The sequence below is a fragment of the Trachinotus anak genome, unplaced genomic scaffold (genome assembly GCF_046630095.1).
Source record: "Trachinotus anak isolate AG129_WGS33_773 ecotype Australia unplaced genomic scaffold, CSIRO_AGI_Tana_v1 ptg000012l, whole genome shotgun sequence".
Taxonomy (NCBI): Eukaryota; Metazoa; Chordata; class Actinopteri; order Carangiformes; family Carangidae; genus Trachinotus; species Trachinotus anak.
The window spans coordinates 9564641-9578676 of NW_027273863.1; the positions used below are offsets into that span (position 1 = coordinate 9564641).

At 43.6% G+C, this 14036-nt stretch overlaps 2 protein-coding genes across 2 annotated transcripts; one reads left to right on the top strand and one right to left on the bottom strand.

Annotated features, from left to right (window-relative positions):
• The first annotated feature begins 638 nt into the window (after positions 1 to 638).
• rpl5a (ribosomal protein L5a) lies at positions 639 to 4253 on the top strand. Its single transcript, XM_071490865.1, has 8 exons — positions 639 to 833; positions 1202 to 1271; positions 1393 to 1508; positions 1602 to 1736; positions 1974 to 2176; positions 2724 to 2901; positions 3705 to 3793; positions 4081 to 4253. Exons 1-8 carry the CDS (start codon positions 831 to 833, stop codon positions 4181 to 4183), a joined length of 897 nt encoding a protein of 298 aa, XP_071346966.1. The 5' UTR covers positions 639 to 830; the 3' UTR covers positions 4184 to 4253.
• A 192-nt stretch (positions 4254 to 4445) lies between these two features.
• Positions 4446 to 13884, bottom strand: dipk1aa (divergent protein kinase domain 1Aa). The gene is made up of 6 exons (XM_071490864.1): positions 13047 to 13884; positions 8152 to 8286; positions 7714 to 7821; positions 7356 to 7532; positions 7110 to 7241; positions 4446 to 6985 (listed from the first exon to the last, which is right to left on the bottom strand). The coding sequence occupies exons 1-6, from the start codon at positions 13098 to 13100 to the stop codon at positions 6305 to 6307; spliced, it is 1287 nt and encodes a 428-aa protein (XP_071346965.1). The 5' UTR covers positions 13101 to 13884; the 3' UTR covers positions 4446 to 6304.
• Positions 13885 to 14036: the final 152 nt, after the last annotated feature.

Genomic DNA, 14036 nt, shown 5'->3' on the forward strand with positions numbered 1-14036 from the left:
ACCCAAAACAATCGTCATTTTCTTGAGTAGCTTGATTTCGCAACATGCAAGGATGTTACATCAACAACTGACTTCACAGACACAGTGTCTGAAGCAGGCCTCATTTAATCCGATTTCATTACCTGAATAGGCCTCTAGTTAGATTTAAGTTGAAGGCTAAAAATCTTCTATTTAACTTCCTAATTTATTCATGAGCTTGTCCCAAACTAACCGGGTGATACAATGCAAATACAGAATAATGTGCCCTCAGTAGATCCCTTGAATCAGACTGCTCCTCACTGAACCAAAATCTAAGACACAGACCTGCAGTGAAGCCACCGTCTGTATTTTCTTAGCATAGCTTTTACCTAGGATATGTTATTATTTCATTTTAGACTATGATAATGGTGGAAGAGGCTAGTAATGGTTAGTGATTGAGTGTTATTTTATTTTATTTTATTTTAAAAGCACTTTCAGTGTTTTTATTGTTTTGTTTTTTTGTTTGTTTGTTTGTTTTTTTTGTACCTCACAGCTAATTCCTCAGCTCGCAGTAAATCACACTCTACGTGTATGTTAAATCATGTTGTCGCAACCTTCATGAAAAAGAAAACACTTGACTAAATCAGTGTTGCCGAAGGTGAGTGAGCCCCCGCTGTCTGCGCCGCTGCCGCCCCCCTGTGGCCGAGGTGCGGGGCGGCTGTGCTCCGGGGCAGCAGGGGGCGCTGCAGGGGGCGCTGCCCGCTGCTGCAGCGGAGGACGTCCGCTTACAGAAAAACTGCAACGTCAGGTCAGGGAGCTTCCGCAGACAGTTTCTGAATCCCGGAGGAAGAGAGGAGTCAAATCCCCGCAAAATGGTACGTGAAATATATCCATATGCACCCAGGGCAGGCAGCGTGAGTGTGTGGGGAGGTGTCCGACGGTGGAGAGGTGTTTCCGGCGGGCAGACGGGCAGATGTTGGCGGATGTTCGGTTGTACCGGGCTGGGGAGCTGCTCTGCTCCAGCGTGGCGGTCCACGGCTGATGAAACCTCAGCTGACCGCCAGACACACACGCACACACGCACACACACACACACACACACACACAGCTTTTATGTACTTAATGGAGCACATTTGTGTGGCACTGTCAGCACCGTGACGCTTAATAGAAGTGACATTTTGGTGTGGGGTTTCCCTCCTCGCTTCATTGCCAGCTAACCTCTTGACTCCTCGTTTCCCCTCAGGGTTTCGTCAAGGTGGTGAAGAACAAGGCCTACTTCAAGAGATATGAAGTTAAATTCAGGAGAAGGAGAGGTAAAGGGCAGCTTTGATTGCACAGCAGTTTAACAGCCCTCACAATCAGCCTGCTTTAAGTCAAACTCTTTAACTTTTATTAATCACTGGCTAATCACTTTGATTCATGTTAACTTGTCAGAGGGGAAAACTGACTTCTTTGCTCGCAAGCGGCTGGTTGTGCAGGACAAGAACAAGTACAACACGCCCAAGTACCGCATGATCGTCAGGCTCTCCAACAGGGACATCTGCTGCCAGGTCAGTGGCTTCAGGACTCAGTCGAACTCATGGGGTCGCAGGTTGAAATTGACCTGACTTACCACTTTCTCTCCGCCTGTCGGCCTTGTCCAGATTGCCTATGCAAAAATCGAAGGGGACCACATTGTGTGTGCTGCTTACTCCCATGAACTGCCCAAATATGGCATCACTGTAGGCCTCACAAACTACGCCGCGGCCTACTGCACCGGCCTGCTGCTGGCCCGCCGGGTAAGAACACATGTACACACACAGAAAGTTGCAGATGTCAGCAGACACAGCACATGGTCGTGACATTGAGATTTTGTGCTGAAGTAGCAACTCTAGAGGTCCCGATTGTCCGATTTGTTAAATCACTGCATTTCACACCCAATAAGAGCTGAAGTGACGTCATTGTGTGATCACTACTGAAACAGATTTGTCAAGTGTTTTCTCACATCCTCTTTTCTACCTCCCTCCTCGTTTTAGCTGCTGCATAAGTTTGGCATGGACCAGGTGTACGAGGGCCAGGTGGAGGTGACGGGAGATGAGTTCAATGTAGAGAGTGTCGACGGCCAGCCGGGTGCCTTCACCTGTTACCTGGACGCAGGCCTGGCCAGAACCACTACAGGGAACAAGGTGTTCGGAGCCCTGAAGGGGGCAGTCGACGGAGGGCTCGCCATTCCCCACAGGTCAGTCTGATATGAGGGCAGCACTTTATCGGTTATTTAATTTAATTTATTTATTTATTGCATCTTCACCTCTCCACACAGGAGCAAATGAGAAATATTCTCAATTATTCAACCCTTTAACACAGTTCCTACTCTAATAAAAAGCCTCATCACGCAGAAGCACTGTGACCGGTGTCACATCACCTCATGTAACATCAGTCATGGTGCTTTTTGTTTGCTGGTTCTTTTCTGCTTCTTGATGATGATACAAAGCACGCTGAGCAAAATGTAGTTGGTCCTTCATTTGCAATAGCTGATGTTCACTGTCCTTTTCAAGACGGGGCTGAGAGAAGCAAGACGAGCCAAAGCAAACATCTTTAATTGTATTGCAGTTCAGGGGAAATGAGTATAGAAACCCGGAACTAGATCGCAAGAGTTGAGAATGTTGTTTTGAGAGATTAGAAATCGTAAAAGGTGCACATTTTACATATTATTAAGTGTTTGGAGATGCTGGATTGTCTGTCTCCCATCACTTACCTCGACGTCATCTGTTTTTGTTTGTTCCTAGTCTAAAACGCTTCCCCGGTTACGACCCGGAGAGCAAAGAGTTCAACGCAGAGGTGCATCGGAAACACATCATGGGCATGAACGTGGCCGACTACATGTCTTACCTGATGGAGGAGGACGAGGATGCCTACAAGAAACAGTTCTCTCGCTTCATCAAGAACGGAATCACGCCAGACACGGTAAGATGAAAGCTTCTCGCACATGAAGCTAGATTACGTATGAGACTTCAATACAGCGTCTGTGGCTATGGTTACAGGTGCAACATTCAACCTGGTGGGCAGATCTGCTCAATTTAAATTTCTCTTAATTGCGCTCGTATATCATGCTGGAGGTGTGTGAAATGACTGGTCAGCTGATTTCTTTAGATGCATCTGTATGGGTATGTACTGTATGTGGGCCAGTAAGGAACAAGAAACAGAAGAGAAATGCTACAGGTATGTTTGAGGTAGTTTAGAAACAGCCACTTTACAGTCCAGTGCCGAAATGAACGGCAGGTCTGCACAGTGGCTTCAACATTGCTGCACATTTACACTGGCCTTAACCACGACTACAAAGAGGCTGAATGCAGTCATCTTAAAAATAGTCAGTTTTAAACACTGCACAGATGCCAGATTCCAAATATATACTTGCCGAACTATCACTTGTAGACTGTAGTCACAGCTGGCCTGATGCTGTGCGTAACCATAGCCTCTGTTGCTGTTAGGAACAGAAAATATTACCATCGTGGGCAGTAGAAGAATCGCTGAAAGTCCATCCTTCCACTCAACATGTTAGATTCAGTCACTGTGTTTCCTGGTTCTCTGCTTCTTGATGATGATACAAAGCACGCTGAGCAAAATGTAGTTGGTCCTTCATTTGCATTAGCTGATGTCCACTGTCCTTTTCAAGACGGGGCTGAGAGAAGCAAGACCAATCATCATGCATGTAGCGAAATGCCCAGACTTGGCGCACAAACACATATGTGTCGTTTTGTTCTTTACAGGTAGAGGAAATGTACAAGAAAGCACACGCCGCCATCAGGGAGAACCCCGTACACGAACAGAAACCCAAAAAAGACGTCAAGAAGAAGAGGTGGGTTCCTACTTTCCATGTCTCAATGATCTAATTCTGTCTCTAAGCCAGTGTTGGTGATGCTGTAAGAAAACTGAAAAGTGCATTTTTACCCAAATTATAACCCTTTAAAGTACCCATGTAATATTATTGGTGTCTGGGGATAATAAAGTGCCCTAATTTAACGAGAGCTCCCTCATTAAGTATTGGGTTACACTGGGAAGATCCCTGTGCTGACCGGACAAACATTTCTCTCCAAGGATGTGCTGAATGTTAATGGAGCTGTTATTGTGTCTTTTTCCGGGCAGGTGGAATCGCGCCAAGTTATCTCTGGCACAGAGGAAGGACCGCGTCGCCCAGAAAAAGGCCAGCTTCTTACGAGCACAAGAACAAGAGGCAGGGGACGGTTAGGGGCCCAGCGCAGGGCCCTGCTGCAAAAACACAACACACTTCACAGACAAATAAATTTATTTCAAACTCATGCTTGTGTCTGGCTCAGTCAATACGCTGTACTTTTTTTTTTTTTCTTAAAGGAACATTGTGGCTTTGTTTGCTTGTGATAATTTTAGCGATACCCACGACAAATATTTACAGTGTTTATCTCTAATCCACTGTATGAGTGAGATCCTGGGTTCCCGTGTGGTGAAGTATAAATCTTGACAGACTTGACAAGTTACAGTGAAGTGGTATGTAGTTTAATTGTGCAAAATCATGCTGGTTTCTTCAATAAGTAAACAATTTTTTTTGAACATTTTTTTTTAAACTCAGACAGCAGCATTGACCACAAGCTTGACATACTGTACAGGTCACGTCTGTTTCAAAATAGATTTAAAGTGGTCTAGGTTATGAACTTGGTCACAGTTACTTCACATCAGCAATGTCTGGAAGGGATCATGGAAAGTATTCCTTTATACAGCATTCAAACGTGACCACAAGATTGAATAAAGATCTCCACCTTCGCTGGTGGTAAACATTCACAAAATGATTTCAGCATGATCTCTGGCACTGTGAAAGTCGAAATCCAAAAGTAACGTGTGATACAGTACGCTACCACAAATGCTCTTTTCAGTGAGAAATGGAGAACATTCACAAACCAAATGAAAGACGTCAATATTTTCTCTTTGTGTCAGTAATGCAGCGTTGATGATGCCACTTGGTTTACAAGTGTAACACTCACAGCATAGTGAAGTACACTGATACACAGTATGAACCCTGTGTAGCACTGACAGACAAATACCATCACATTGTCCAATTAGAAGCTAATGAACTGCCCCATTTTATCAAACAGATGAGTGATGACTACAGGAAAAGCCACCATGAAATCTCCAGAACAGCTTCAGTGCTCTTTGGCACTGGGTCCTTCAGAGAGGCTTTATTGTTTGTATAGTTCCTCCACTTATTAATTCAAGTTTTTCCTTTGTCACCAATCTGTCCTTGTCAAAAGGTTATATATGGTGATGCTCTATAATTTTCTTATTGTCAAATAATCCCCTGAAAAAATCAAAAACCAACAATGAATCAGTCCCACTTTGTCTGTGTAGCCGAGGCTAAAATATTTTGATTCCTTTGTGCCACTGACTCCACTGCTGTCAAGAGCTGAAATCAAAATACACATCAATGAGCTGTTTTTTTTTTTTTTAGTACTGGGTGATTCATTCCTACATCACGATGAACTGTATTTTGTGTCTTAATCCACAGTTGAAAGTAGTCCCCAAGAAGTACACTATTTCCTTCTGCTTGAGTAGCCATTGTGAAAAACTACAGTGTCCAGATGTTGAATCCAAGTATAATATAATATATATTTTTAAAGATGAAATATGGGACGAAGTGGGCTTGGGGCCGGGAGTGCTGGTGTAGTAATACTGGGAAGTACTGAAATAGCAACGCACTATTGGTTTTGGTCTTGTCAATGGATTTGTTAACAATAATACATTTGTTACAGATTATCAAAACCCTTAGTATACTTAACATAACAGAACAAAGGAGCATATCTTATAGTGCAATTTCAATACACTTCAAACTGGAGCTTCTGTACAACAGTCACTCTGATTTTATAATCCATGTTTTCTTAAATGGAATAAACTTTTCTTTGATGAACCATGTTCGTACACACACACACACACACACACTCTCACTCACACACTCACACACATCAGTATGATTTTGTGGCAGAAACAGCAATTTAGTCTCTCAGCTCTTGAGACTAACAACAGTAAAACATTCCACGGTAGTGAACAATACAATACAATTAAATGTGGCTGTATGAAATGTTTTAAGTGTGACTGATGGCAACATGCAATCATTCCGTTTTTTGTTTTTTAGTATTGTATTTCAACGGACATTTTCCAGGCCATGACCCTCTGAAACTGAGATAGAGGAGGTAGAGTCTCCATCAGTCGGTTCATTCATAAGTGTTAAGAGTTGATAAAAATGACTTAATTAAATTTGCTACTCCTAAATCACAGCATCTTAAATACTCCGCTCCACGTGAGAAACTGACTGGCATCATTTCAGAAGGATTTCTTCTCCTCGTCACGAGTCCTTGGTGTGTGAGATCTGTTTCCACAGCAGAGCTTTCAGGTTGTTGAGGATGAGTGAGTGCTCCATGTTCATCTGTCCAGCATTGCCCCTGAGAGCCATACATGCGTACAACTGCCTCTCCAGTTCCTCCCTCATCACTGATGGCGCCCCGCGCAGGAGGTAGTCCTTCAGTGCACCGCATGCCTTCGCCAAGTTTGGCTGGAGCGGCTCCTCCCGGCACCGTTTCTCTGTCATGTCGCATGATGTCCGGCAGTCCACTCCGTACACGCAGTCAGCATCGGTCTCACACTTCAGTACTCGCATGGTGCGTCTGAACTCGACTTCAGGAACGACTGCTCGGGTGTTGGTAAGACGGAGCTCATGGCGGTCAGTGTAACCGAAGTGCGTTGCGGTGAGGTCGCAGATGAGAAAGCTGCCGTAGGTGCCGTGGAAGATGTCCTCCACCAGTTCCAGTAGACCCATGGAAATCTTGGCTTTGCGAGGCCAAGAAGGGGTGAACCACTGGTCCATGGTGCGCTGCAAACCGCTTGGCACCCAGGACACCAGCGGCCAGGGTAAAGACAAACCGTACAGGGGACCATAGGGGACTCGCTCGGTCATGTAAAGGTCCCCACAGTAGCCGAGGAGGCGAGGAGTGTGTCCACGATCCTGGAGCAGCAGGCCCAGCAGCACCTTGAGAGAACAAAGCTGAAATCTGTTAATCTGTCTGTTATATGTCTGTTTCCTTAATGACAGAAAAAACACATTAAATACAACAAAAATGTTAATCTTGTAATTTACTGGCCTGTTGTTGTACCTCGTCCATCTGCAGGAGGGCCCACGTAGAGCGGGCTTCTGGCAGTGACACCCGTCCATCTCTGTTGCCGTCGGCGACAGACAGGATCTGGCTGACGAGGTTGGCGAGGTTGGCCTGCTCTCCAAGCTTCGACTGAGAGAAGAACAAAAGCAGGAGAGTGAAAGATCGCTGTTTGAGGCTGTAGTCCGTCACGTCACGGATCTGGTTCTATCTAAACCTTTCTAACCCACGTCCACGGTCTGTTACCTTGAGGTGATTAAGGACCATTTCTCTGAACTTCTCCACTGATGTGCCTCTGGTGGGCTTGTCGAACACAGGCATCTCTCTCCGGGGCTCCGGCTCCTCGCCCAGCTCGTAGTGCGCAATCTCCCCCAAGTTACAGCGGATGATCCCATCGTGGTCACCCCAGCTTCCTGTGTATACCTGCTCAACAGCAGAGTGCCAAGGAAATGATTAAGAACATGAACATAATGAATAATCAGATTAGAACCACTCAGCCATGCCTTAATCATTGTTTAAGCCCTTTGTTACACATGTAATCACTTTAATACCACATTACTCTTTACAGAAGACTAAACGTTTAACAGAAAGTACATTTTCCTACCTGGTTGTTTGGCAGTATGGACAGACACCTGCCCATATAGAGCGTTTCTTTGTCACACAGACTGCTGCAGGCAGAGCCATCGATGATTCCCCTCCTGTATTTATCACACTTCGAGAGAGAGAGAAGGTAGACAAGTGTTTGTAATTCTATTATCCAGTATATTAGGTCCAGAGAATCTGACATTCAGAATAAATACACAGAGAATAAAATGAGTATTTTTATTCAAACATGTTTTAGTTGCCACACAGAACTCAGAAAACATCCTGAGGAGGACTTATGTAATTTTCAAACCACAACCACGAGTCCACAAGGTTGCCTTGATCATATAACAACCTGTAGCCCAGGTGTCCCTCATAGCATTGTTTGAATGATTGTTGTGTTCAGAGTAACAAGGTCTGAACAAACAAAATGAGATGAGCGAATGAAGCCAATACTCACAATGGCGTTCTTGCATTCGTGTCCTCTGCACAGCTCTGTGTAGGCGGAGTATTGTACATAGATCACCCAGCTCCCCACCAGCACAGTCAGCCATGTAAGGAACAGGTACTTCACCCGAACAAAGGAGATTCGAGCCTGCGAAGAGTGAGCAGACACAGAGACAAATCTGAAATCCGTTCACCCTGCTGTGAAATCCTGGCAACGTTCATGTCATTACTTAATGTTCATGTTGGTATCAAACTATTATATTAATCTGTGTATCCAGACTATATACACTGCCTGTAATAACAGAGAATACAGACGCAGTACACAGAAAGAGCCTCCTTAATCAAGCCTGATCACATAATAGGTTGCCACGGTAACCTATTATGTTATGGGGTGTCCCATAACAAAGAACTGGTTGGCTGATTAGTAGCTATGTGCAACAGTAGCTCATTCAGCTGGAAAATGGTTTTGGAGGTGCAGTGTGAGAGGCCAGTCTGGTTATAAAAAAATGTGTGTCACAGGATGAACACGTCACATGTCTCACAATCCTCCTTTGGACAGAAGTCCTGTTGTTTCTGTGACTTATATTCCACACAGATAAAACACAGAAACACAGTGATACAAATACACAATTCTTCACTCCTACAGAATAACATGTTAAAAAGGTGACATTACTAAGCCTTAGATTTACACAATATGTTAACCCTTAACTGGACACAACCTAAAGGCAAGGCAGCATGGCTGAAAAGAACAGCAGATAATATATCATATATATATATATATATATATATATATATATATATATATATAGTACTAGATCTCCAACCAGCTATTTATCTGTTTACTACATTTAATCTACCAAAAAGTTAATTTCCATCAAATGTCACTGTTGTAAAACTGCTTTTGAACAACAGTTGAAGATTTTCCTTTCATTTAGAACATAAAACAGAAAATCAAACGCTTTTGAAGTTGAGGAAAAATAACAAACCAGTTGTTTAATTATTCATTTCATCAGTATATACACTGACTAAAATACAACCAAATGTCAACAGCCATGCTAGCAAATCCGTGCAGCTGTACTTCAGCACAGTGGTATATTGAGCTAAATCCTAATATCAGCATGCTAACATGCTCACAATGACAACAATGCTAATATGCTGATGACTAACAGGTGGGATGTTTGCCATGTTCCCCATTTTAGTTTAGTGTGTAATCCTGTGAATGTTTGCTATTTCGCACTTGACACAAAGTGAAGCTGAGGTTGATAAAAACATCAAAGTATTGGAGGGAATTAAGCACTAAAGCAAAGTACTTGACTAAAAATTTGACCTGGTGGTGGCATTACGGAAAGAAAAAAGTGAGAGGATTACTGAACTCATTAGGATTCAGCATCTGGGGATCATAATTGTCTCTGCAAAATATGGTGCCAATCTATTAAATAGATGTTAAGATATTTCATTGGATAAGTGAAAACTCTGACCTGCAGGTGGTCCTACAGAAAAGTCAGGGGATAATGAGGAATGTGAATGTCAGTACAACATGAAACCTGCTGAGATTTTCAATCTGGGCCAAAGTGGCTAAAAATGTACCATCAAAAAGGTATATGTTAAAATTGCTTCTGACCAACCGCTGAAGATTTAACTCTTCCATTTATATTGAACTTTCCAACAAATGTTCCTTTTTTTGTTGGAATTGATATTCAGTCAGTAAAATGATGATTTCAGCAGTACATATATTAAGTGACTACTGCAAATAAAATGGAGTAAGTTGCTGGAAGGGGAAGCGGAGCAGTGAAAAAGAATTTAGGTCAAACTTGCTTTTTCAGTCACAGTCTGTGACTTTTACCAAAGCAAAACTGCAATTAGTTTTTCTTCAGGGAATGTAATGGCACTTGGGAGGATCAAGTGATTTTGACTCTCACTCTGATCGCATGGCAGGAACAGCTTATGTTGTGTGTATTTTGGCAGCGTGCTGTGCTTCTCCGTTCAGCTTCAGCACGGTTTCCAAATCCCAACAAAAAATATGCACCCAGCGAGGTAGGGACCAAGTAGAAAGCCTTTTTATGTTTGATGTGCTGTAACTACTGTAAACAGGAATGAAGATTTGTCTGTTTCGGGTCCATACAAGCTGCAGCAGAACACACACAGATGGTTGATTTACAGTCATAAATGCAGATTCTTCATGCATTTTTGGGGCATATGACTTGTTTGTGGGTTTTCAGCATGATAAACAAAACCCTAACGAGGTCCAGGGCTTTTTCCTTGAGTTTGTTCACATAAAATATGTAACACATCCCCACTGTGAACTACAGACTTCACAGAAAAGCAAAGGCTGCATACAGGAAAACCATTAATTTTCCTGCCTCCTTCTCACTTTGGTGCATTTCACCAAATCCTCTATTGGCAGGAGGAGGCTGTCAGAGCTTTAACAGAGGCTTAGAGCTGGAGAGATGTCTCCTCTGCAGAGCTGGCTTGTTTTTAAATGCTCTGTGTCCTGAAGAGATTAACAAACAGATAGTGGGGCCTCCAGGGAGGGAACGGGAGGTATCAAGGGAGAGTAAACCAACTACACTCTACTATCAGATCACACTCCTTTGGCATTTATGAAGGTGTGGGAAAACTAAACGTGCATTAGACACATGCACAGACAAAAGAGTGGAATAAAAAAGGAGTGTTTGTTAACAGGCGAGTGAGATTGAGTCATGTGTGCATGTCGTCTGTCTGGTGGTGTGTCCCAGCGTGTCTCTGCAAACACATGATAAAGCCTGAGGAAGTAAAACCTGAGCAGCGGTGCAGAGTGTAATCGTTCATTGACTCCCTGTGGCCCTTTACTTGAAAACTATTATGTAGTGACTGTCTCAGCTAAGATTACATAACATAAACTTAATTGATCGCACGTAAGAATTGGGGAATCAAAAAAACACAAACCATCAGACAGAGGTACTAAATACAATGCACTGTGTATTTTGCAACTATATTATGACCAAGGATAAAACAGAGTAAGATAAAAAAAATGTTGCACCTACATAGGAAAGACATACAAAGTCCTTAACACAGTTGAGGCGGCAGCAGAAAATGCAAGATATTGATGTAAATACTGATGATAACAGGAGCTGATAATGAGTAGTGCAAGAGGAAAGTAAAGCTCTCACAGCTGAATGAAATAATTATACAAAGTCACACAGCACAAAGCCCATAGTGCAGACTGCAGAGTTGTCTGCTGTCAACAGTTAGATTCAGTTACCCGACATTAACCCTCATCAAGTATCGACTGTCGTAAAGTCCGCTACCTGCAGCGGACACAAAAGACCCGGACTATCACATCTTCACATACTGCGCATGGAACAACCTGTTGCTAAAGCAGCTGCCCTCACAGTTTCAAGTGGCAACCGGAGGGTGTTTGGCCGGTAGTTTGTCCGTCATCTTGTTCTCTTCCACCTCCGCTCTGGAGGTCATAGTGTTCCTCAGGACAGAGCTGGCTGTCCTCTTTAGTTTGTGTCTCCCTGTCTGCAGCTGAGATATCACTCGTCCGACAAACTGCACAGAAGATGGTCGAATCCGTCTCAGAGTGGAAAAAATGTCATTAAACTAATCCTTTCAGTAAGTCCCCGTGACAGGGCAGTACATAAGGTCTGCAATGCTGGCATCAAAGATCAAAGACCAAACAGGAAAGACAAAAATTCACAAAATGCAAAACTGGCTTTTATGTGGCTTTTTAAACTCTGGTACTTCAAAAAAGCTTTGAAATTCAAAAAGCCATTTGTCAAAGCCATTAAAACTAAAGCTTCAAAACCTGTAATGGTTCTACCAGGAACAACCCTGCGGACCTTTGTACAAACAAGACACCACAAACCTGCCTGCCACACCTCTACCAACACATTTTCATGTGCTGCCATAAACCAGCAGGCTCCTTAACACTTCTTTTTAGATTTGGTACCAGTCAGCTTGCATTGTGTAGGTGTGTCGACCTAGATATAAAAAGGTACTAACTGCTTTGAAAGCTCAGTCAGCCACAAAAAGCACAAAAATGTGCTGTCTCTCTCCTTTTACATACAAGCTCTGACAAAAATAGGAACAGAAGTAACCCTGACAAGTGACACAATGTTTTACACAACACAGTGTTGACTGAATGTGTGTGTGTGTGTGTGTGTGTGTGTGATAGGAGATATTATAGCATAGGATGAAAAAGAGCCTAATCATGAATGATCTTGTTGAAGTAATCAGCCTGTGAGGCCACAGCAAAACACTGGCTAGTGTAGTCAGATGTTGGCTGAGGCCAGATGACATCGGCTCTGCCAACATGTTTAACCTCTCAGGAGGATTTCAGCCTCCAGTAGTTCATCATAAGTTGTGATAAACTGGCTGTAATCATGTTGTCATGCAGCATTCTTCAGACACAACCGTGTTTTCTCTTCCTCTTGCATTAGCTCCTCACTGTGCTGTACTTGCTGGCAGCAGGCCACTGGTGCCCAAATCAGAGGGTTCAGTCCTTATCATCCAAACCAAAGCATCACTGAAACAAATGTGGGCTGAAGCTGAAAGTCCTGGCAGCACCTCAGTAATGTGAGGAGAAGATAACTGAAGATGACCCAATCAGATCCCTCCCTGATCCCTGGGTTGTAAGTCCTGGCGTCATTTACCACAATTTCCCAGTATACACACTCTCAGAGGAAGGCCTGAGCTCTGATCAGCGGGAAGACAAGATCATCTTTAATCTGCAGTGACATTCCTCAGGTGTTTCCCATCTGAGCATCCCGAGGTGGCGGATATTTACTGCCAGCAGCCAGTCTAACATGACACCACGACGACCTCATTACACACACACACACACACACACACACACACACACACACACACATAATATATAACGGTAATGCGTTTTACAGAGCGATTACCGACCAGTGATATTACCTGGAAATAGAAAGACTTTTTCACCCAGGCCCGTGGAAACAGACCCTTCGCCATCACAAAAATAGATCATCTCAATACGTGGACCTGGCTGCGGGAGATCATCCAAAACACACGGGAGAAAGCGTCTTCCACATAAAACCAAAAACGCCTGGTCCGGTTCACGAAACGGGGGGAAAAGACTGCATACTGGCCGGGTTCAGCCCAGCAGTGGTCCACGGTCCGGACTCACGGTTCGTCCTGCCCGTGTGGACCGCTTTGATGTTTCACTTTCCCTGCGCCTCTGCTCTTTGCAGCAGCTGCTGATTTTCAAGCAAAGCAACATACCTCACGCTGAAAAAAAAAAAAAAACACGTAGGTTCAGGGCGCAGGCGCAACCTCCTCTGCCTATAAAGCGTTTTAAAGTTTTCAGGTCTTCGACCAAAATGACGAAACTGAGCGGTGTCAAAGTGCAGTCTCTGGTGCAGTCTCTGCTGATATCATTGAGTCACATCGTCGAGTGATTGCTAAACTCTGGAGACGTGACCGGGGTCAGGCCACCGACCGTGAGTTCACACTTCCGCTACGCTTTTCGCAATAAAAGCCATAACGTTCCAATAATCCTCTAGCGCCAAACTCAACTTCCGGTCATCACATCCAAAATAAAAAATAATCTGTCAATACCGCATGATGTTGTAGCGTCATTAAATGGCCAATATGTACACAAGTTTATCAAACCGTGTTTCATTTCATATATGAGCGTTGTGAATGAACACATGTTTAATCTGTGAAGATGTCTGACCGTTAATTAATAATGCTGAAAACGTTAGTTCCTATTTTTTATCCAGACCGGCAGAGGAAACTACGCAGAAAATATGCCGTGTTGGAGCAAAAATAAGAACATCTTATGCTTCTTTAAGGGGCGGATATGCTGTGCTGAGCAGCTAAACGCCCTGCCTACAATTTTCAAATGTTTGAAAAAAGGTGAGCGTCGCAGCGACAGCCAGCAGCAGC